At 40.9% G+C, this 24700-nt stretch overlaps 1 protein-coding gene across 2 annotated transcripts in view; it reads left to right on the forward strand.

Moving 5' to 3' along the window:
- The window catches only part of Zdhhc20 (zinc finger DHHC-type palmitoyltransferase 20), a 61402-nt gene extending 36893 nt beyond the window's left edge, over positions 1 to 24509 (forward strand). For both annotated transcript variants that reach the window (XM_038310079.1, XM_038310080.1), the window contains 8 exons: positions 881 to 913; positions 1595 to 1715; positions 9957 to 10089; positions 14400 to 14526; positions 16841 to 16930; positions 18351 to 18466; positions 19803 to 19879; positions 20806 to 24509. In XM_038310079.1, the coding sequence (XP_038166007.1) occupies positions 881 to 913; positions 1595 to 1715; positions 9957 to 10089; positions 14400 to 14526; positions 16841 to 16930; positions 18351 to 18466; positions 19803 to 19840 (658 nt within the window). In that variant the 3' untranslated portion in view covers positions 19841 to 19879; positions 20806 to 24509. The remainder of the gene's footprint in view (positions 1 to 880; positions 914 to 1594; positions 1716 to 9956; positions 10090 to 14399; positions 14527 to 16840; positions 16931 to 18350; positions 18467 to 19802; positions 19880 to 20805) is intronic.
- Positions 24510 to 24700: the final 191 nt, after the last annotated feature.

A 24700-nucleotide genomic window follows, 5' to 3' on the forward strand; every position in this document is an offset into this window, starting at 1 on the left:
ACAGAGAACCTTTTCCCAAAAAAATAAATATATTCTTTCTGCACTCACACTTAATGTAATGTTGATAAGCCAGCAGTTACAACCTCCTTGTAAAATATGACCACTTCATAGACTAATGAGACTATAATGATATTTTCTTGTTTTTATTATCGATGTTGACATTAAAACAAATCACTGAAGTAAATTTTATAAGTGTTTTCATTTGCCATTGTTCCATTTTAATCCTTATTTTCATGTGAGAAGGTGGTATGGTAAAGGAAAAATACTTGGTTTAAAACTCTTGACTAATCTAAGCCTCTTAGACAAGCTGTGTAAGTTTCTGGGTGTTGAGTTTCTCATTCTTTCTGTGTGAGCTCTGTAGTCTCGCTTTCTACGTGTATAAAAAGTACTCTAGAGGGAAGAAAGTTTGGTTTTGTTTTGGTGTTCTTATGCTAAAGTATAGTAGTGGTCACCACGGGGAAACGATGCTAAAGGATGAAGGAAAACAACCATCTTAAGCTGTGTGTTAGTGTCTGGTGTGTACACTTCTAAGGACTGACTTTCTTCATCTGCTCATGCCTATAGTACTAGAGGTCATCTGTTTATCTCCTTAGCTGATGTTCAAACTGGGCCCTCTAATGTACCAAGAATCATTCCCAGACGTGAATAATAAGATGTCATTTGGTGTGGCCAATGAACTGGCTGTGTTGAAGTGACATCACAGTGTAAAAACTAGTGACTGTTTATCTAGGGAGGTACTTATGAAGGTAGCAGAAGTTACCTGGTGTTTCTCTTGGTTCTCAAAGATTTAGTTTTAAGGGGGATATTTTAACTTCAGTAAAATAATGAGAAATTAGAGTCAGGATTTTTCTGAATGACTTTTCTTATGCTTGATTCCTAGATGTGTTCTTAAGATGGATCACCACTGTCCTTGGTATGTATGAAAAATAGTAGAAATTGCCTAAGTCAGAGGGGTGGTGTTGGATGTTAGAAGCAGGAAACTGAGAAGGATTTTCTTTAGTAATCCTTTTTCCTCCACTGGTATTGGTGTTTAAATCCAGGGTCTCTGCACATCCTAAGTGCTCTCTATGACTAAAACCATATACCCCATTCCAGTGGTCCTGTTTCTGAGCTCAATTAAATTACTAATACATATACATACACAATGTGTATATAGATATGTACATATGTACACACACATGTAGATATGGGCACTTATATTTTTCCTTTAAAAATATCTTCTCCGGCCGGGCGGTGGTGGCGCACGCCTTTAATCCCAGCACTCGGGAGGCAGAGGCAGGCAGATCTCTGAGTTCGAGGCCAGCCTGGTCTACAAGAGCTAGTTCAAGGACAGGCTCTAGAAACTACAGGGAAACCCTGTCTTGAAAAACCAAAAAAAAAAAAAAAAAAAAAATCTTCTCTGTAATCTCAGTAACGTTAGGTATATTCCCATTTTGGTACAAGCTCCAGGATTCTCACATCTACAGAGTTGAGCTATCTCATGGGGCACTCCCTGCACCCCGCTCCCACTGGCCCCGAGACCCTGTTCTGCTTTCTTTTTCCGTATATTTGTGATTTGTCTTATCTTACAGTGTTACTTTCTATATTCTTCTAGGGTGAATAACTGTGTGGGATTTACTAATTACAAATTCTTCATGCTGTTTTTGTTGTATTCCCTACTATATTGCCTTTTTGTGGCTTCAACGGTTTTAGAGTATTTCATAAAATTTTGGACGGTAAGTCTTTTTTCTGTCTTAAACATATATAAAAAATGTTTAAAGATGTGTATTTGAAACGAGATTCTTGATGCTTTTTATTATCTTTTATAATGGCTCTGCCAGGACTACACTTGACTTGTCAGTCTGTGTCCAGTGCACAGGCTACATGTGACTGGTGCAGACTGTTGGGGCTGCGGTAGGGACGGCCACCTCTCTCCTCTGCCTTGAGGACACTTGCTGTGCTTCTGCTGTCAGTGGCGTCTTGGGCCAGACAAACGCTTGATTTCTGTCTGCATACAGTTTTTTTCAAAATTTTAGAAAAGCTTTATTTTTATTTTATGAATGTGGATGTTTCACCATATATGTCTGTGCACCATATGTGTTCCTGGTTCCTGCAGAGACCAGAAGAGGGTGTCAGATCACCTGAAACGAATTGCAGAAGATTGTGAGCCGACCTGACATGATTGTGCTGGGCGTTGAACTGAGTCTTCTGCAAGAACAGCCAGTGCTCTTAATAGCTGAGCTGTCTCTCCAGCCCCCATCCTTTCAGATTTTTTAAAAAACGACAGGTAGTTAAAAATAATCAAATGTTTTGTCAACAAGGGACTAAAGTGTGATTTATCTGAGGAGAAATCCTGTAGAAACAAGCAGCTTCGTGTGACAAATGACTGGGAAGTGGTCTTTGAGATGTACCATGCATCAGGAACAAGGAACACATCAGTGCGTATAGGATGTGGTGGTGTCTAATGGGAAAAACCTAGTAGTGTGTCCTGGTCACTCTGGAAACGCTAGAGAGCTGCTGGCACTGCTCACCACTGGACACCACAGCCAGGAGGGAGAATGCTTGCTCCTATTTTCCTGGGGATTTTGGTTACCATATACAAATGTTCATCTGTTCAGAATACATAATCAAGTTGAAACCTTTTTAATTTGGAAGTGTATATACTTGAGGGGAAAATAAGTACCAGAAATGTGGAAAGAACAACATCTTAGAAGTAGTGTGGAAAACGGCTGTTTTTCATTATAACATTTTCACAATGTTTGATTTTTATATTTGCATGTTCTACTAATATAATTTAGAAATAACTTTAAAATATATTAAAACTACCTCTTTATTAAAATCTTTAAATATCTGAATTTTTTCATCTCTCTTTCTCCCTAGTGTCATCAGCCCCATTAAATGTAGGTTCAGTCTTGACTGTCACACTGCTGATCCCAATCCCCAGTCTTCAATTGATAATTATTACTGAGCCGTCAGACACGATAGTCATCATAAAAATAGATGGTTCAAATCTGTTTCCTGTTTTCTTTCCGTTGTTTTTCTCCATGCTTATCTGCTGTAATGGGAACAAAACTCTCCATCGGGCCGTTGGTTGCCAGGCTAGAATAGTGATGTCATCTCTGAGGTCTAGTTCGTCCTCTCATGCCGAGGTCTAGAATCACACGGCTCCCGGGGAAAGGGCATGGGCTTTGCTTATGTATTTGCTATAATTTAAACTCCATGAAGGCAAGAAATTCTGTCTTTTTCATTGGTGGAGCGTCTGGGATGTTACCTGGCCCACGATACAGTGAGTGTTTAATGAGTGTTTGCTGAGCGGTAAAATAAGCAACGTGTAGTTAGCTTAGATTGCTTGTTCACTTGTGAAATCTCAAGTCATACTTACTGCACTGAATTGATAGTTTAAATTAATGTAAGCATGTGGTATATAATAAGCACCTAGTATATGTCTGTCTGTTCATCTGTGTTTGAGACAGGGTCTTAAATTAACCAGTCTAGTCTAGAACTCACGTTGTAGCCTAAACTCATGGCAGTCCTCCTCCGTTAGCCTATTGAGATGTCTTTGTTTTTCTCATTGTATGTCTCAAACCATTTCTGTTGTAACCACGTCTGTCTCCTGCTGCCTTGTTGTTACTCTCCTTTGATATGTGCAGTGCCCATTAATTTAGAAACACAGTACCTAACTTTACTCTGCAAGTGTGACAGAGACTTTTTACCAGCCGTGCCCGTTAATTTAGAAACACAGTACCTAACTTTACTCTGCAAGTGTGAGAGAGACTTTTTTCCAGCCGTTGCCATGGCTTTCTATGAGCGCCCTCGCTTGTTCCGTATCCACCTTTTCTGATAGGTTTTTGTTTTCATAAAATAGATATAATCTTTATTCATGACCTTGGTGTCTATGAGCCTTTCTTCAATAAAATACAGAAATCACCAGCTATAAAAGCAAAGTTCATAATTTAGGCAGCACTAAAATTGACACTTTCTCCTACCAGGAGTGACTGTGCACCTGTAGTCCAGGACTCTGTTAGCGGAGATAGATTTGTGTGGGCCCCAGCTGTGAGCCCACCCTTGGCCACATAGGACAGCAAAGTTTTCAAGTTGAAAGGCATCCCCAGTGCTCATGTCCTAGTATGCTGTCTTCAGGGCACTGGCTCTTCTTGGTGCTGTCTTTCTCTGACTCTGGCTGCAAAGCTTCCATTTCCATTTCAGTTTGTATCTTCTAAGTAGGTTTTTGTTTTGTTTCTGTCAAAGTTTTCTATTTTTTAACCAGCTGTTTTTCTTCATGTTTCCATCTGCTGTGTGGTTACCCACTTTCTTCTGATGCCATTACTGCTTTCATTCTCAGTTTTACATTGTGATTGGGAGGAAGGGATAATTGTGGTATAGTATGTCCTCATTTACTCTTTTTACACCCGGGAGAAAGTTTAAAATGTGTATTTTGTTATCCAGGTCTGGTGAGGCCACAGATCTAGGGCCATTGTGGCTGAGAAGGTAATCAAAAAGAAAACAGACACAGCCTAACAAGGCTTAGTGAGGGTGAGAGCTGCTGGTGTCTGAGCAGGATGAACTGCTTTAGGATGAGCCAGTTTGAACAATCTCCATCTCAGTGGATTGTGGGATGAACTGCTTTAGGATGAGCCAGTTTGAACAATCTCCATCTCAGTGGATTGTGGGATGAGTAATGCTGCCTCTAGGTAGGGGTGTCAGGGGGCTAGGGAATGGGAACTTGGACTAGGCTTGGAGTTTGGGCTCTGGATTGGTTAGCGTTTGAAAGTTGCCCTCCTAGTAGTGAGTGCTTTTCTAAGTACTGGTGAATTTGGGAGGGCCATTTGTAGCGTGAATTCTAATTGGTTTTATTAGTAAAATCCCAGAGTCAGCTGTCGGGGTGAAAACTGAAGGATCAAAGAAGCAGTGGCCAGCCACTAGAGTTCTTACTTCTACCAATGCTCAGACCAAAGGGGGGGAGATCTTGTTCTCAGACTGCTCCTCAGATTGCTCTGAGTGCTTGTCTCCTTCCTTACCTTCCTCTCTCCACCCAGCCATATCGCTCCTGTCTCCACCTCCCCAGTGCTGGGATTATAGGCCTTGGATCCCAAGTGCTGAGATCACCTTTGAGTGAGCTCTGTTTCTCTTATAAACTGGATTAATTTTGTATAGTGTTTCCCATGGTGGCCTTGAACTAACAGGGATCCGTCTGACTCCTGAGTCCTGGGTTTAAAGAAGTGTGCTAATACTACTTTAAGTTAGTGGCTTAACTCTGCACTCTGATCTTCAAGCAAATTTTATTTGTTAAAACACAAAATGTCACTTGAGGCATTATCTCCTCAAGTCAGTGAATCTCCAAGGTCCCAGTGTGTCCATACAGGAAGATAAGGAACTGTGGTTTTGTATAGAGGGTTGTTGTGACTGCAGTTGTCAGAGTGAGATGTGAGATTGGAGAATTTAGGTCATGTGTTTTATAGTATAGAAAATTAGAATTTAAAGTCAGCTCTGTCTATCCCAGGGTCCAGGTACTTTCCAAGGTCACTTGTTTCTTAAAAGCTGTATACAACTCTGAGTCATGGAGCACAGTTATCCAGGAAATGCCTTGTATATTTTAGAGAGATATTTACTACAGCATTGTAATTTGGGGGGCTGGGGAGATGATGGCTCATTGGTTTAAAGCATATGTTGCTCTTGCAGAGGACCCAGGTTCAATTCCCAATATCTGCATCCTGGCTCACAACCATTTATATTCATGTATACGGTGCACATATATACGTCTACACAAAAACCCAATCATATAAAATAAAATTTAAAATGTATGATTTTAAACTTTCTACATGCTGGGCATAGTGGCACGTGCCTTTAATCCCAGCACTCAGGAAGCAGAGGGAGGCAATCTCTGTGAGTTCGAAGCCAGCCTGAAATAGAGTTCCAGGTCAGATAGAGCAACATCGTGAGACCTAGTCTCAAAGAAACAAAAAACTAATTAAGTTTCTACTCAGTGATAGTGTGAGCGTGAGCGCCATCAGGAAGATGCAGCTCAGCACTGCCGCTGTCCTGACGTCCACAGAAACTGTGTTTAGGACAAGCCAGAGTTAGTGAGCAAAGACAAATAGAGTACATGCTTCTGAGCAGAGGTTCTCAGCCTGGAGTCATGACCCCTTTCATAGGGGTCATATATCAGATATTTATTCTACAACTCACAACAGTCGCAAAATTGTAGTTAGGAAGTAGCAACAAAAATATTTGTGTGATTGGGGTTCACCACAACATGAACTGTAATAAGGGGTCACAGAGTTTACAGGAAGATTGAGAACCCCTGAGCTAGAGTAAGTGCTGGCATTGGGAGGAAGATGTGCAGGAAAAGGGCAGGACACACTCAAGGCGTGGGTGCAGGTTTCTCCAGAGTCACAGTTAAATATCCTTTCAATGATTATGATTTTGTGGCTAAATTACATTGTTCAGAAGATACAACCTACAAGATTTAAAGATGAAGCAAAGTTGCCAGGTGCAGTGGTGCACTCCTTTAATCCCAGCACTTGGGACGCAGAGGCAGGCGGATCTCAGTGAGTTCAAGGCCAGCCTGAACTACAAAGAGAGTTCCAGGACAGCCAGGGCTACACAGGGAAACCGTCTAAAAAAAAAAAAAAAAAAAGATGAAGCAAAGTTAAAAAAATAGGTAGAGTTTAAAACAGAACAAAACTGAACTAACTTAGTTATTGCTCTTATTTTAAAGAATATACTTTCTTAAGTTTGAAGCCAGCCTGGTCTCCATTAGCAAGTTCTAGCCAGTACTACACAGTAAGACCCTTCCTCTAAAATCAAATGAAATTTTAATGTGGTTTTTACGGTATAGTTTTTTAGACTTAGGAGAGTGCTAATACAGTTAAATTCAAGGTCACAAACATTGAATTCTAAATAGGCATCTTTGTTGGAATTGTCTGTCTGTAGGCAGTGTTGCCATTGTTAGGCATATGAGGTTTCTGTGCTCTCAGTCATCAGGAGATGCACAGTGGACCCCAGGGTTAAGCAGCTGACTCAGCTTCACGTGTCTGGGCTGCGTATTAAAGTGAGTGGACAAGGAAGGCCGCACTGTGAGTGGGAAATCTAAACCAAGATAGAAGGGAATTGATGTCTGAGGGAAGAGCATTTAAGCCAGAGGAGTCTGTAGGTACCACTGGAGCGTTTGAGCTATACCAAGGGAGCGTTTCCTCTGTGCATTCCTGGCTGTCCTGGAACTCACTCTGCAGACCAGACTGACATCAGACTCAGAGATCCGCCTGTCTGCCTCCCAAGCGCTGAGATTAAAGGTGTGTGCCGCCATCACCCAGTGCTATAGGAACTTTTTATAGCTAGATTAGACTAAGAATGGGTACTAAAGGGACTTTAGTGATCTCTAGTGTTAGAAGGTGTCTCTGTCTGTCTGTCTTGAGTAGAACGGGAACAAAAGGCTGACATGCTGTGACTTGTGAAGGTTCTGATTGCTGAGCTGTCGGACGCTGCCGTTGTTTTCCAGCAGACACAGGCCATAGCAGTGAGGCGCTGAGTCCTCAGGTCCCATTTCTGGATCCACTAACCAGCTAGGTTACAGAATTACAGATGGTCATGCCAAACGTTTATTTTGTTCTTTCAGACACAGGTTTCTGTGTAGTTGGGTAGAAAAGCACATGTCTCTGAGATGTGCCTGAAGAGAGAAATGTGTGACCTATATGTTTTGGGTGTTTTTTACTTTCTGGGAAAATGTTGACCATTAGAGGGCAGCTACTTGTATTCCTTCCAAATGCACATAGCTGATAAAGCCTAGTTCTCAGGATGACTTTGTATAAAAGTTGTTTTCTTAATGCATTGTCTCTGTTTGCACAAGCTTTGCCGCAGGAAATCTACAGAGAATTGCCCGAAGGTAAAACACATCATTGCCATGACATTCTCATGATCTCTTTCCAGAGTGAATGCATGTAATTGAAATTTGCTTTACAAGTTGGCAAGATAGAATAGTCACTTTATTTAAAAGTATAGTGGTTACTTTGAAGAGAAAAATAAATATCAGAATAATGCGGGGCTCGTGGGGAAATGTTCAGTGGTAAAGCTTTTGAGTCCCTAGGTCCAGTCTTCAGTGCGTGCATGCACACACACACAAATTAGTGCAAACAGTCTTTCAGTCTGCCAAAGCCTGCATGTATAATGTGTGGGATTGTGTGTAGTGTATGCACATGAGTGTGGGTTTTCACGAATGCGCGGTGTTGGATGTCTTCCTCTGCCATTTTACCTCTCCCTGGCCAGCAGATTTTTCTGCTCTGCCTATCTCTCCCCCATTACAGGGCTGTGTAGCCATTCCCACTATTTATGTAAGTGCAGGAGATTTCTACTCGGGTCTCTGGGCGTTCAGAGCAGATACCTTAAACCACCAAGCCGTCTTCCTAACCCAATCAAACACTTTGTTTTAAGTTTTAGGACTAAATTATAGTTGTATGTCTGATGCACATGCTTGCGTGCATGCATACACACGTGAGGGCGAGAGGTTAACTTTGGAAGTCAGTTCTTCCACCATGGGTCTAGGGATTGAATTCAGATTGTTGAACTTTCTACCCTCTGAGCCATCTTGCTGGCCCTTTGGTTAGGAACTTTAATTTAAAAAGAAAAAAAAGGGTGTGTGTGCATTAGAGTTGTAAGTAGTTGTGAGCCACCTGAAGGAGCCATCCTCCAGTGTGTGGGTCCCCCGCCCCCTTTGAGACAGGATCTTTCTGTGTAATCCTGGCTATCCTGGAACTAGCTATGTAGACATAGCTACCTTAAACTAATAGAGATCATCCTGCCTCTGTCTACTTAATGCTAGGATTAAAAGTGCATGCCACCATGTCCAGCCTGTTAAGTATTTTTTAAATTAAATAGTGCAGCCTGTTCTGAAAAACTAGGAGACTTGCCTATACAGTTTTGAGACAGTCTCGTGTGTCCCAAATGACCTTTAACTTCTGATCCTCCTGCCTCCACTTCTTGAGTCCTGTAATTAAGGCAGGCACTACAGTGCTCAGTTTTTTGTCATGCTAGGTTCTGAACCTAGGACTTCATGCATAGTAGGCAAGCATTTTTCTGACTGAGCTACATCTCAAGCCCCTTAAGTGTTTTATTTAAGAAGAGATATTTAAAGGCTCCTTACTGTTAATAGCCTTATTTCTGTAAAAGGAACAAAAGAATCTGTTCATTCTTTAATACCTTATGGCAGCCTTTATGAAATGGCCATCACCTACAAAGACTAAAGGAAAGTAAACCAGGATGAGGAGTGGGCCTCATTGCTTCTAAGGACATGGGCCCCTTAGAGGAGAGATGCACAGAAGTAAAAGAGAGACCTGTCACATTCCGCTCGGTTTAGAGCCTGTGTGAGTAGGCAGCTGTTTACACAAATGGAAGTGCCTTGTTTCCTCCGGATGTAGAGGGAAATCTGAGTACATCCGTATGGTGTGAAAGAAAGTTGCTAGGGGAACGGTCCATCTTTTCATTTCATGACTGAACTGCTGAGATCATTAGATGCTTAAGGAAAACTTTCAAAATGCTTGAATTATTTATTATTCTCTTGTGTGTATGGGTGTGAGTATACCTGCATTTATATCTGTGCACCACATGCGTGCCTGGTGCCCACAAGGCAGAAGAGGGTGTTGGGTCACCTAGGACTGGGGTCACAGACTATGGTAAGCTGCCTTGTGAATGCCAGGAAGAACCCCTGAGCCGTCTCTCCAGCTCCTGAGGACAGTTTTTAAATGCCTTGGGACTGTTCATGGGTTCAGCCTGCTGTGAGAGTTTAGATTCAGAATACATGGTCTCATTTATTTTACTACTCCTTATATTATGACTGTGTGTGTGTGTGTGTGTGTGTGTGTGTGTGTGTGTGTGTGTGTGTGTGTGTGTGTGTGGTGAATTCCATCCTTAGGAAGACCCAGATTACAAGTTGCATTTTAGAGGTTTCCTATCCTTACAATAACCCTTCCTTCTTCTTTCCTCAGAATGAACTGAAGGAGTCTCGTGCGAAGTTCCACGTGCTCTTCCTCTTCTTTGTGTCTGCGATGTTCTTTGTCAGCGTGCTCTCGCTGTTCAGCTACCATTGCTGGCTAGTTGGAAAAAATAGAACAACAATAGGTAAATAAAGTCTTTTTTTTAAATGATCACAAATTAATGTGAAATGTCTAGAAAAACTGTAGTGGGCAATAAAGCAATGAAAAGCAGTTGTGTGTTTAACTTCAGTTTTGGATACGTTGGGTGTATAAGATGCCTAGACTCGTGTTGGAGAGGGTTGCCGAAGTGACTATATGTAGGATGATTTCATTAATGTATTATATAGCAAAATTTATAGTTTATAAACTTATAAATAAGTCATTACCTGTATTTATACAGTATCTTTCGAAAACTAGTCTCTGAATGATAGATTTTCATGCTTAAAGTTGATGTTTAGACATAACCATTTTAAATCCTTTAGTTTACTTTCTTGCTAAGAGAGAGCATATTTCATGTGTATTCTTGAACCCCCCATGCACATTTGATGGGCATGTGTTCAAGGGCTAGTGCTTATGACATGTTTATTTCCATTTTTGTGTCAGTTGTCAGTGAAATTTAGTGCATAGTATTATTGTTATCAGCTTTTTCTTCCTAATTTTTAAAATGAAAAGCCTGAAGAGATGGCTTGGTAGGTAAGGGCACTTGCTACCAAGTCTCCTGAACCCACATAGTGGAAGAAAGAACCAGCTCCCACAGATTGTCCTCTGACCTCCACATGTTTATCCATGTGGATATATAGACACACCGATAAGTAGATAAATGCAAAACGCAAAAAGAAACAAATATAAAGGAATAATTAATTAATAATTAATAATAATTAATAAATGCAAACGCAAAAAGAAACAAACAGAAACAAATATAAAGGAATAATTAATTAAGATGTGTCGTTGGTTGTTTCTACTCTTTATTTTTTTGCTCTTGTTGGGTGAATTCTAATTGGTCTTAATAATAAAAACCCAGAATCAGATATCGGATAAATGATAAAAGATCAGAGAAGCAAAGGAGCAGTCACTAGAGAGACTTTTTATGAGCTCCTGTCTCCTCCCACCTTACATTCCTCTCTCTGCCCAGCCTTCCTAGTGCTGGGATTAAAGGCCTGTGACTCCCAACTACTGGATTAAAGGTGTGAACCACCACCACCACCACCACCTGGCTCTGTTTCTCTTTTAAACAGAATCAATTTGTGTGGTGCAGGTTGGCCTTGAATTCACAGAGATCCCAGAGATCCCGTCTGCCTCTTCCTCCAGAGTGCTGGGATTAAAGATATGTGCCCCCACTGCCTGGCCTGTATGGCCAATTAGTGGCTTAGCTCTGCACTCTGATCTTCAGGCAAGCTTTATTTGTTAGATCACAAATAAAGTATCACTATGTGCTCTTTTGGGGGTTACCACCCAGCTCCCAAATAAATCACACATAGAGACCTTTCCTTTCATATGAATGCCTGCCTTTAGCTTGGCTTGTGTCTAGCTAGATTTTAAGTTAACCCATCTATTTTTGGCCTCTGGGCGTTTACCTTTTTTTTATTATTATTTCTGTATACCTTTATTTCCATGGCTGTCTGCGTAGCTGGGTGACTCTTCTCCTTTTCTTGCTTCTTCATCTTCTCCTCCCAGATCTCTCCTCCTATTTATTCTCTCTTCTTGCCAGCCCCATCTATCCTTCCTCCTGCCTTGCTGTTGGCCATTCAGCTCTTTATTAGACCATCAAGTGTTTTAGACAGGCAAAGTATCACAGCTTCATAGAGTCAAACAAATGCAACATAAAAGAATGCAACACATCTTTGCATCATTAAACAAATGTTCCACAGCACAAACATGTAACACAGCTTAAACTAATACTCCACAACAAAGGTGTGTAAGGGTGGTAGGACTGGGTTTTGTAGTGTGTGCCCTTTCTCCCAGCAGTCAGGAGGGCTAAGGCAGGGTTACAGGAGTGAGACCAGCTTAGGGGTGCCTAGCGAGACACTCTGGAGGCCCTGATCACACGGAACTGCTGTCATGCCAGCCTCACTGCCGTGTTAATACTTACGAGTAGAATCCACATGCATCCAAAGCCTGTGTTTGCCAGAATTGGAAGGAAACAACTTTTAATATAGAGAATTATGAGATTTGAGGACACATTTTAGTTACTATATTTGAATTATATGGTCTTGATTATTTTTTTAAGATTTATTATGTATAAAGTGTTCTTTCTGCATGTATGCCTACAGGCCAGAAGAGGGCACCAGACCCCATTACAGATGGCTGTGAGCCACCATGTGGTTGCTGGAAATTGAACTCAGGTCCTCTGGAAGAGCAGGCAGTGCTCTTAACCACAGAACCGTCTCTCCAGCCCCATGGTCTTGTTTCTTTTCTTTTTTTTCTTTTTTTTTTTTGGTTTTTCGAGACAGGGTTTTGTTTCTTACTGGGTTGTGTAGATTACATGACTTACAGTGTAAGGGTTTTCTTCTTCCTTGCCAGCTCGCCCTTCACTGTTCAGCACTTCAGGTCCATTGTGATTTACTTTCCATATAAATAAAATTTTCTGTGTCTGTTAAGTAATTTGTTCTCTTTACAGAAGTGTTCTTACCCTAGAACTGACAACAACCTGACCTGTTTGCAAAGCCCTATCCTAAAGACTTCTTTAAAAAACAAACAAACAGATTTTATATAGAAAACCAGAACTGACACTGGTCTGTGACTCCGGTTTCAGGGGTCTCAATGCCTCCTCCAGCCTCTGAGCACTAAACACACATGTGGTGTACACACATACGTTCAGGCAAACACCTTTACATATTAAATAGTAAAATTGAAGAATTCATTTCAATAATGATAAATGTGGTAGTGGTAAGTCAATTTTCCCAACTGGTTCTGACCACCTAGGTCTAAGGAGCAAGCTTGTAGATGGGATGTGAACACTTGAATCTGTTTCTCACTTAGCTTGTTCCTTCTATGTGGCGTTGAGCCCCTGTGTGTAAAAGAACAATGGAGTACACTCAGCTGGGTCAACTTGAAGGAAGCAGAATCAGGATCTGATTTTGCACTGTGTTTCCAGAGGTCTCTGTCCATGCTCACCTCCAGTGCTGTGTGCTGTGGGGACCCATGCACTGATAAAGCACGTGTGGGGCCAGAAAGCTGCTGACCCAATGGCAGCCAAGGAGGAACAGGGGCGAGGGAAAGAGCGGACACCTTAAGATCCCATTAAATTCTTAAGGACGTTACCCTTCCCTCCAGGACCTACTACTTCCTTGGTTCCACTGCCTTCAGGTAGTGTCAACTAGTGACGCCCTTGAACACAGTTCAGGTCCAGACCGTAGGCCATGCCTCTTGGCATCCTACTGTCCTTGTTAAATAATTTTTGCCACATTATTTTTACCAGTGAAACCATTTTATATCATGACTTATCATGTGCACATATATTTACAAAATTACATTGATAAACAGAATTTCAGAGCATATCATTAATTCTAGTCTTATGTAATGTGGTCTGATATTTTGGACAGTCTAGTTCAGCCAATCAGATGATCCTGTGGCCATGCTTTGAAAACCCTGTAGGCTTCGCATACCACTTCCTTTACTGTTCCAACCCCCATACCCTGGCCTTCAGCTAGTTCTCCACTGCTCCTGCCAGCCTGTGGTTTCTTCCTGTGAGGGTACTTTATTCTGCTGTGCCACCTCTGTCCATCTTCCTAACTCACCTACCCAGATTTCACCGAGTTCCAGTGTCCACCCGAAGCCATTATTTTAAATGGAGAAGTTTGTCTCTGTCCCTTTGGTGTTGGTCAGTCTTTGTCACAGTCACACTTGGAGCCTTTAATCGTGTGAAACTGAAAAACCTCTAAAAATGCATCTTATTGTTCACTTCTCCCTTCTTTCTGATAGGGTCTTACATAACACAGGCTGCTCTGAGATTCTTATATGTCTAGAGCCGCCATCGGTCCACACCTTTATTCCCAGCACTCAAGCAGACTCTGGCAGATCCCTTTGAGTTCAAGGCCAGGCTGGTCTACGTGACGAGTTCTAGGACAGCCAGAGCTACACAGACAGCTACCCTGTCTCAAAATAGTAAATGAAAGTAATATTAGATAATTATTTGGGCCTATCATTTTAGAGGGTCGAAGTAAAAATATTCTGTCTCCAAGTAAATCTGCAATTTACCTTTTTTAAAATAGTTTAATTGACATAATGATTGTGGGTATGCTGAGCACTTCAGCACAGGTCAGAGCGGGCTAATTAGGACATCTTCACCTCAGTGATTGTCATCCCTTTTATCCTTTGTGACATTATGTTCATAGCTGTCATGTCATAGCCGTAGGCAGGAAAATTAATATTTTCCATTCCCTCTATAATTTTTAAATAGATAAAATTTATTCATGTGTATATACATATTTGTGTTTGTTTCCTTTTTTTTTAAAGAGTCTTTCCGAGCACCTATGTTTTCTTATGGAATAGATGGAAACGGGTTTTCTCTTGGATGTAGTAAAAATTGGAGACAAGTCTTTGGTGATGAGAAGAAGTACTGGCTAGTTCCAGTATTTTCCAGGTAAGTTACAGAATGTAGGAATCGGTGGTAGCCTCTGCCTCTGGCTAAATAGCTTAAGATTCAGAGATTGTTTTTAAAGGACTTTAAAATGAAAATTCAAAATATCTTGAACATACATAAAATAAAGTAAGAGTACACATTTGAATGGGAAGAAGAAAAATAAAAATGAGTCTAGCTCTTCAAAATAAAAAATAAATCGCTTTTAGAAACATAAAAATATTTTCATAGATTATGACACAGGAGTGTTGTATGTGCCTCTCTCTGTCTCTCTCTCTCTCTCTGTGTGTGTGTGTGTGTGTGTGTGTGTGTGTGTGTGTGTGTCTGTCTGTCTCTCTCTCTCAAAGATAAGAGTCTCACTGTGTAGCCCTGACTGGCCTAGAACTTACTGTGTAGAATAGCCTGCCCTTGAACTTCCTGGCTCTGTGAATGGGCTGTTCTCATCAGATCGGAATACTTTTTATCAAATATATCTTTAGTTATTTTGTTAGAGCTTTTTCGTTGGGTTTTTGGGGGGTGGGGCACTTATCTACTGATTCCTTTCTCAGCCTCTCCCCACCAGTATTTCTGGCTCTCCAGAAGTTTCTGTGTTTTAGCGTTTAGTGCTGTGGTTGTTCTGGGTGTCGTCCCACCCGTCTTTTCAACTTTTCCTCTTTCTTGTTTAATTGCTACAAATGTATTGATCCCTTTCGTGGTGTCTTCTCTGCTGGTAAGCCCCATCTAGTAATTTGAGGATGTACTGCTCAGCTCTGTAAGTTAGATTTGGCTCTTTCTTTTGAAGTTTTACTTTTCTCTCTTTATTATATCCATTTGTCTTCAAATTCATGGATATGTTTATTATATAATTGCAGTTTTGAAGTTGCTAATTTTCACTTTGTTTTCTGTTGGTTGTTTTTTCTTAATTCTGCTCACATTATCTGTTATTTTCCATTGTCAGTAACTTCCGACTAAACATAGTTGTTTTGAATGCCCACAGTCTCAATTTTATATCTCTTTATAACTGATAGGTTTGGTTTTGACACACTGTTAGGTTTTTTAGGCTTCACAATAGTCTTTTTGAGGTTTGTTTTAAGCCTTACAAGGTTGGATCAAGAGTAGCATTTTCTTTAAGGCTAAGTATAGCACTACTAAAGGTGGAATCTCAATTGAGAAAGTTTTACCTGCTGGCTGGTCAAATGGGAATGCTGTCCAGTGTTTCAGGGCTTGGTCTTGTTCACTGTAAGCTTTCCAGCTGTCTTTTCTCAGTTTTCCCTTGCAGGCTAGTATCAGTCAGATGTGGTAACAGGTCTTTGCATATTTCTATAGCCATTTCTCCTCTGTCTTTTACCTTCAAGCCATCTCAGCTTCCCAAAGCTTCTTCCTTCTCTGTTGCCTTTATTCAGTGAGACTACTTTGCTTGCATTTACCCCATCCCTCGGCTTTAGCAGATGTCTGGGGCTTGTTATACTTTAAAGTGGAATTTTCTAAGATTTATGTGTATGAGAGTTTTGCCCGTACATATTTATATGTGTTGCATGTATCCCTGATGCCAGGGAAGGCAAAAAGTGGGCTCTAGATGCCCTGACACTAGAATTCCAGGTGGTTGTGAGCCACCATGTGTGTGCTAGGAAAGAAGCCTGGGTCCTCTGCAAGAGCAGCAAGTGTTCTTACCTGCCTCTTACCTACTCTCCTGCCCTGTACTGTCTGTTTGTGATGTTGATGGTGACATGTCAAATTTACAGCCGCTTTGTCTCGACCAGAGGTGAGTGCCTCCGCTGTACACAGTTCTGATGGGTCAGGAGTGCGAGGATAGCAGAACATGCTGGGTTCTTTGTACAACCATAAGCTCGCAGGGGGAGCTTGTCTTTTTGTTCACTGGTATACTGTACTTCTTACCAAGGTGTTGAGCAGCTCTTTGGATGGCTGATTGGTTTTGCAGTACCTGAGAACAGGGACTACCTGTGAGCTCAGCACTCAGCTGCCCCTGGAGGGCCAGCTATCCTCACAGTGCTGTGAACTTTCATGGAACTTACATTGCAATTTCAGTTTGAGAGTGGATGATGTTTCCAGTGATGGTGACTGTGGTTGGTACACAGACAGCTGAATAGCTGTCTGCACTAAGGGCTAAGAGGGCGTTAAGTACGTGTGTTCTAAGTACGTGTGAGTAACAAGAGAAAAGGCTGTCTGCAGTGGAGGCAGGAGCTTCCAAACTTAGACTCCATGTCTGACTTGATAAGCTTTAGTAATTTAGTTCTGCTGTGCCTCTGAAAAAGGAATGTTAAACTTGACCATTGTTACTAAATCAGTACTCAGATAATTGCTGTTCCTCATCATACAGCTTGGGTGATGGCTGCAGCTTTCCAACTCGCCTTGTGGGCATGGATCCGGAACAAGCTTCTGTTGCAGACCAGAGTGAAAATGCCAGAAGGTGTGCTCCTTGTTCCTAAGTTTTTCAGAATTCATTGTAAAACAGTCTGATGCCTGTTCTACGTGAATGACGCATGCACAAACAGTCACGCTCCAAGAAAGACAGAAAATGAAAAATTCTATCTCCATTCTCTTTTTAATGGAGGAGCAGTGTGTGTTAGGTGCCTGCTCTTCCACACTTTTTATACCAAACCAGAATACCGGGAGTAGCAGATCATGTCAATAGTTCGGACAGAACAGCTTCATGTCTGGGGAACCTAGTAAGCAAGTAAATATGCTCTGTTTTCATCCTCTTGAAAGGAAAATCCTTTTCAAGACTTGTTTATATTGGCTTATACCAAGTTGTATTTTTTCAAAGAAAATTTTAAAAGCACTGTCATTATTCTAATAACCCTTAATTAGGTTTTAATTACCATGTCAGGATAATTAATGAGAATTTGAAAGTACCAATAGTTTCTTATTTATCTTAAAAGAAATTTCTTAACATAACTGCACACCAAGAAGACTGATTCATAAGTTTATATTTCTGTCAACACACATACAAAAAAAGAAAGATATCCAGGCATGGTAGTGCACGCCTTTAACCCCAGCACTTGGGAGGCAGAGGGGCAGGCAGATCTTTGTTAGTTTGAGGCCAACCTGGTCTGCAGAGTGAGATAGCCAGAGCTGTTACAGAGAAAGCCTGTCTTGGTTTAAAAAAAAAAAAAAATAGAAGGTGAAAAGGACTTGAAGCTCCAGACTAGCATGTTGATGTCAGCAGGCCTCCACACTGCACCAAGAGCCTTTGACCCTTCAGCTCTAGCAATTACTGCCGTTCTAACAAGTCACTCAGGCAAGTCTGTTTCCTTTCCCTGGGTTCCCGAGAGGGGGGAGATAGTATGTAGCACCCAGCGTAGTGTCTGGCCCATAAGAAGTACTTGGAAATCTCTTTCCCTTTTCCTCCTTTCCTCCTCCTTTACTTTCCTCCCTGGTTCTCTTAGTTAGAAAAATAAGTCTACGATAAATTACTGAATCATTTTTTCCCCTTAGATCTAAACTGCAGAGGTAGAAAGCAGAGAACTGGGAGATGACAGGTAACTTTTGTACTGGCCACAGACATAGCTCTCCACCTGTCCTATGCTACCACAGCTCCCGATTAACAAGTGTTGACAGCCCTTTCCCACCGGCCCCTGAAGCTGTTTCTTAGCCTAACTGGTTTCTTTGGCAGTGTTGGAATACACACTTTGGGCCCAGAGAGCCGTTTGACTGGGGGTGGGGGTAGTGGGCATTTTTCTTTTGGAGATAGCCTTTTCAGAGTGCTAAGATCTCATGAGTTGCCCTCACATATTTCAGAGAAGAAATACTAATTTGCTGCTTATTAATTATTAAGTATCCTTAATTGAACATTAAAGTATTCACTGAATTGTCTGCTCCTTTTTCAGTATTGGCTCAAATCAACCTTTTCCTATCAAACCACTTAGTGAATCAAAAAACCGTTTGTTGGACAGTGAATCTCAGTGGCTAGAGAATGGAGCTGAAGAAGGAGTCACCAGATCAGGTAATCTCACCTGGTTCAGATAAAAATCACCAGCTTAAACAAAACTGAATGAAACCAAAATGGAGTGATATTTGCAATAATAGAACATAAAAGGTCGTCTGCTGCTAAGATGTCATCCACATGAGATGTCAGTGCTGAGAGGACAGGGCACAGCGTAGTGACTGGGTTGCAGTCTGCTCCTGGTCAGGTGGGCTGTTCCTTCACCCAGATACAGAAAGTTGGGTAATCTGAATAATATTTTAATAATTTAGTTTGGGTTTTGGTTTCTGAGACAGAGTTCCTCTGTGGCTTTGGGGCCTGTCCTGGAACTCACTCTGTAGACCAGACTGGCCTCAAACTCACAGAGATCCACTCTGCCTCCCAAGTGCTGGGATTAAAGGCATGCACCACCACCACCTGGTTTAAGAACATCTTTTTAGTGTTCCAGTATATATTGAGCAACAATTTTGAAAAGCATTGTACTCAATTGAGTATGGGGGCACACAGCTGTAATTTTAGCTCTTGGGAAGCTGAGGCGGAGGAGTCAAGTTCTATGCTAGACTAGGCTCCTTGTGAAACCTCTCCTGAGGGTGTCATGAGCTTTGTACTCTTTAAAGAGTGGCATGGACAAAGTTTTAGCCTTTCTGAATGACCAGTCCGTGGCTGGATGCAGTATAGAACAGCTGCTGAGACTGAGTGGATTTCAGTACCATCTGACCACTTCAAGAGTATCACTACCCCCAGTTATTTCTCAGGCTATAACAGGAGCTTCCTGAGTCCAGTGTCAGTAACCTGGTGATCATAGTAAAACGGTTGGAGCTATTGGGATCAGTTCATAGGAAGTCCAGGAAGTACCCTGTGACCTAGTCTGAAGAGCTCTGATCTCTTGAGAAGCGTTTAGAACCTCTTTCCCCTACTAGTCATGCTAGCACATCCTTGTAGTCTAGTACTTGGAAGCCGAGGCTGAAGGGTTGCTATGAATTAGGGCCAGCCTAGACCATAGAGTGAGACTTTGTATCAAAAATGTCATAAATAAATGAAGGGCCTTAGGATCTTTAAGATTATTCAGCTTCTAGTTAAGGTAATGGAGAGATGTGTTTCATGCACTTCTTAATTACTGCTACTTAACGTCTAAACCCAGTGGCCATGTTCACAAGGTGAATATAAGAAAACCTAACAAATTGTCTTAATGCGCGGCACTCACGCCTGCCTCCTACACAGAGGCAGACCGTTGTCGTTAAGCCTTCAGTATTCACATAACTTATTTTAATGTAATTAACATCTCCATTCAGTAGAAACTTAATACTTAGTACTTAATACTTAATACTTCGTCTTATAATTAATTATATGTTTACAGGGACAAATAACCATGTTACAGTGGCAATAGAAAATTGAGTACTACTTGTTCATAACTAACTATTTGATGAGTGCAAGGTAAGATGCTATACAGGTAATTTCCTTCAGCAAAATGTAGTTTATTTGCATATTTCATCTCAAAACAGTTTGTAGTTTTTTTCAACTATATCACCCAAATCAAGCTGTTCTGTCCTACGACTGGAATATGCATTCTGCCAGAATCTCATTTCCTTATCTAACACAGTGTTACTAACCGTTTGCTGGTAGATTAATGAAACTAATTGAATACAGTACCTTACTAGTTAGTTGAATGAAGCAAGGGTGCTCGCTATTGAAGTCCGATCAAGTGAAGAGTGACTGAAGGTCGACAAAGGCTTCCAGGTTGTTAATGTTAGTTCTGTAAGACACAGCAAAGCATTGTCTCAAACCTATGGCCTAGTGTCCGCTTTCTATCCTGACAACTTTTATTTTTCCAGAGGATCTTATCTGGGGTCTTGTCAAGTGGAGCACCTGCATCCTCCCCTCCAGGCTTATCATGAGGTCAGGGCTTTGCAGAGGACTTGGGGCCTATGCAGTTAGAGGCAGGGCTCAAGACCTAGAACAACTTGCGATCCAGGCTCCCGATGCAGGGGTTTCAAGCCTCTATTGAGCCAAATAGGCCACACTGAAGAGCTAGCTTCAGGGTCTGCCTTTATGGCACTGCACCATTCCAGCCATATGGTGTTCCTGGTGTAGTCAGGGAAACCTCAGCTAGAGATTCTCTAGCAGTATGTGGGTGCAGAGGCGAGAGACTGACTCCTGAATGGTGTCCACGCGGGCGGGCAGGCAGGGTACCCTGAGTGCAAGTTGAAAGCTCAGTGGCACCTCCTCACTGTTTTCAAAAGCCTGTGTTGTTGTAGAATTCAAGGATTTGGTTCCTAACTTGTTAGTCCATAGGGCATTACTATACATCTAAGGAAATAGGAAAATTGGCTTCCAACTAATAATTGTTTCTGTTTTTATAGGTATATAAAAACACATTTTGGACTATTTTCAGTTTTATTTGCAAGAAAATGATCGATGGAGTGAAATAATGGAAGTATAACAGAAGATATATTTTTTAAAGGAAGCCTTTGTACAGTTTGCTGGATCCACGGAAGCACTACAGAGCAGAAAGATGCCTTAATTTTTAGTGTCCATTGTGCAGCATTGCCTCACAGCTCAAAAGGGACTGAATTTTCCTTTGGAAATAACACCTGTCTTGAGATGCTATCCTCACATGTTAACATGGCATTTGTATTTTTTAACACCTGAGTTTAAACAATAGAGTTATTTCTTAGTATCTACATAGATTTCCACCCTAAAAAACTAAAAAGTTGTCTTCAGTGGTGAAGTAAGTCCAGGGCAAATGGTGGCTAAAAATGATATCCAAATCACTGATTCTTGTGCTGTATAGGGGAAAGAAAATACTGCTTTTTTATTAGATGTTTACTAATTTATAATTGCTGTTTTATACTTTTCAATATTTTAATAAAGACTTTCTATTATTGGCTATGAAATAACACTCGGAAGAATTCAGATAAATAAACATAATCATATAGAACATTGAAGACGTTGATATAATTCAGCAAATGTTTAGTTGGGAGCACTATAATACAAGCCAAGTGACACACCTGTAATCCCAGCACTCAGGAGACTGAGGCCAGATTGCTGTGAGTTTGAGTCTTGCCTAGGTTACATAGGGACTGTATCCAAAGAGCGGAGTAAAAGAAGCATTAATACAGCTATGTGGTATAATGTGTGCCCAAGGCTCAGAGGAAACATGGTAGTAAAAGAAATCTTTTGGGTACTCTCTGTTTATTAATTATTGTAATTTGAATTTTCAGGGTGCACATAGTATACAGAGATTGACAGTATGAAGAAGTGAAAGTAGCTAAAGAAAAGAGTGGTAGAAGGAGCATTTTAAACAGTGAAACAAATTCTCAGCCCTAGAAGTATGTAAGCTACAAAATGTTACTGAGTAGACATTCAGTTTAGGTGATGTCTAAGAATTCCTGTGGTCCTTTCCAGTCATCTTACAGCGGCTTAAACAGTGACTGAAAGTGCACTTCAGAGGAAGCTGAACTAAACAAAACAGTCCCAGTCTTGGGCTGATTGAATGTTTCAGGGATAAAGGCACTTAGTCCTAGCCTGAGACCAGCCCCATGCTGGAAGGAGAGAACAGCCCCCGCATGTCCTCTGACAGTCACGTGTGAACTGTGGTGCACACAGACACTATTTTTTAAATTGTCAGTCTCTCGACTCATGTGATGTCTTAAGTGTGACTCCCTGACAGTCACTTGCCAGCTTTAACAGGAACAGTTGTATTAGGAGACCATTCCAGTGTCCTATAGAAAGACAGTGTAGGAATGTTCTCAGTTCATACTGTTTATCAGAGAAACAAGCCTGAAAATGATTGCTCGCAGTAGACCAGCAGAGAGAAGTGTCACTCAGATGTGCAGATGTCAGGGCTACACAGTGTCTGTACACAGGGGCTGTGGAAGAGAGGGCATCGTGAGTGAACTGAACTACCTGACTCCCAGGATTCCCCAGTGTTGAAGTCTGCAATTTACCCACCAGTTATCTCTGGACTCCTGTATACCAAATATACTAAAGATAGCGCTGTGATTTCCCAATCCTACACAAATCAAGACACCTGCTGTTCCAACTTTGCAATTTTGGGAATTGATTGGATTCTCATTGATTGCACTAATTCTATATCTTAAGAAACTTCCCCTTTAGACCAGAGAAGTAAGTTAGCTTTAAACTGTGGTTTAAAATGTTATGGAGCATGAATTTCTCTTTGTTTCAACTCTTTATTGTTAACAATTTTGATTCTCAAAAAACAGAATGAATAGCCGGGCGGTGGTGGCGCACGCCTTTAATCCCAGCACTCGGGAGGCAGAGTGAGTTCGAGGCCAGCCTGGTCTACAAGAGCTAGTTCCGGGACAGGCTCTAAAAAAGCTGCAGAGAAACCCTGTCTCGAAAAACCAAAAGAAAAAAGAAAAAAAAAAAAACAATGAATTAAGAGATAAAAATTACCACTTATACACTGGCAGTTTCAACACTTGGGAGCCTGAGGCAGGAAGGTCAGGTTCATGCCTAGCTTTGTGGCAAGTTCAGAAGTAGCCTGTGCTTCATGAGACCAGGAGAGAAAGATCACCACCCAAAGCTACAGCCTCATTTTGAAGGTGGCATGCTGCTTTCAGAAGTATCCTGGTCCTTCTGTTCTCTTTTCAGATCAAGGGATTTGCAATCACCTGGTACAGTTTGTCCCTTTAATGCACTATTGTGTTCAGGTATCATCTTTTTGAGTTCTTACCATTTGTTTATTAGCATAGTAGACCATTTTTAGTTTTTGGTTTTGGTAGCCTCTATAGCCAGCATTTTGCCATGGTCTAAAATATTTACCTGGGTTTTGTTGTTGTGTTTTGTTTTGTTTTTAAAGTTCTGGAGAATCAAACCCCAGGGCCTTGTGCATACTAGGGAAGTCCTCTACCACTGCTTCAGGCTGAATGTGTTCATACCTACCAGTGGCCCTTCATAAGGGGCAGCAGGTGACAGGTAGTCAGGGAAGGCTGACTCTTCGGTATTTCAACTGGCATCAAGTCTGCTGTCCGCTGGGGAGACCAGGTCAAAATTAAGCTTTGCCAAAATTTCAAACACTTGAACATTTGTGAAGAAAATGAAGTTGAATTTCAGGTCTTGCCCTTGCCATTAAAAACATTAGACAGGAGGCTTGGTTTATCCAGGTACAGAGGTACGTGACGTTCAGTACCTGCGGCACCTGACCATTGTCACCGTGCCAACCAAAGCAGCTGCAGTATACCAGCTATTGAAATGAACATGTTTACAAAGTTGTTTTCTCGTCACATAAGAATGATTTTTAAAAAAACTTTTTACATAGTGGTTATGATTCAGTGTGTTATGAGCATAACAGGTTAGCTTAAATGTATGGTATTTACTTGAATTTTAATCTTTACAGAAAGCAGATTTGGACTGTTTACAGGAATGCTTGAGACGAGTCATGAGATCTCCCGTTCTCTCTGAATCAAATCTCTGTTAAAGGCTTAGTGTTAGAGCCTTAGGAAAGGCAGTAACTCACAAATATGCCTAGCTTACATCTTGTTCTACAAACTAGTACTTCTAGCCATGGATAAGTATTTTTAACTAATCTGATATTAGGACATATTTTTGCATTTCAGTCAAACTAATAAGAACATATGTAAAAGTATAGGTAAGATGTAAATCTGAAATTCATATTTCATATGATCTAAGCTGTATTTTTAAATTTAAAATACAATATTCAGAAAGGTCCATATTTTTCTAATGACTTCACTGTTATTTTCTTGGGTTACGTAAAGCAAGGAATCAAATTTGTATTAAGGGGCTCAGAAAGCGGTTAGTTTATTACATTTGTACAGGATTACAGACAAGCCCATGCCCATGTTAGAGAAAAGATGGGTATTATTTAAGGTGATACTTAATATAGTTTATCTTAGTTGTCTTTATCAAGTAGTTTAGCCTTGTATTTATTTCTCATTTGTGTGAACCCCAACCATGACTGATGACTCTTTGCTCTGTATTTTGGATGGCCTAACCTATATTATATGTGTGCATTTTTCAACTTTTTTTCAGCAATCATAATTACTTTATTAATAAACAGAAAAGATATTGCCTTGTTTTGTAATGTTTTTGTTATCGTTATAAAGTGGTATTTGCCAAATGAGGAAATAATTTCATTTTGATCAGTGTGAAAATCTGTTAAAAGTATTGTTTATTTAATTCAGTGGTTCATCTATTTTTCTAGTTCTGTAACCCTCTAACACAGTTCCTCTTGTTGTGGTGACCCCCCAACCATAAAATGATTTTTCATAATTA

This window comes from Arvicola amphibius, chromosome 13 (genome assembly GCF_903992535.2).
Source record: "Arvicola amphibius chromosome 13, mArvAmp1.2, whole genome shotgun sequence".
In the NCBI taxonomy this organism is placed as follows: Eukaryota; Metazoa; Chordata; class Mammalia; order Rodentia; family Cricetidae; genus Arvicola; species Arvicola amphibius.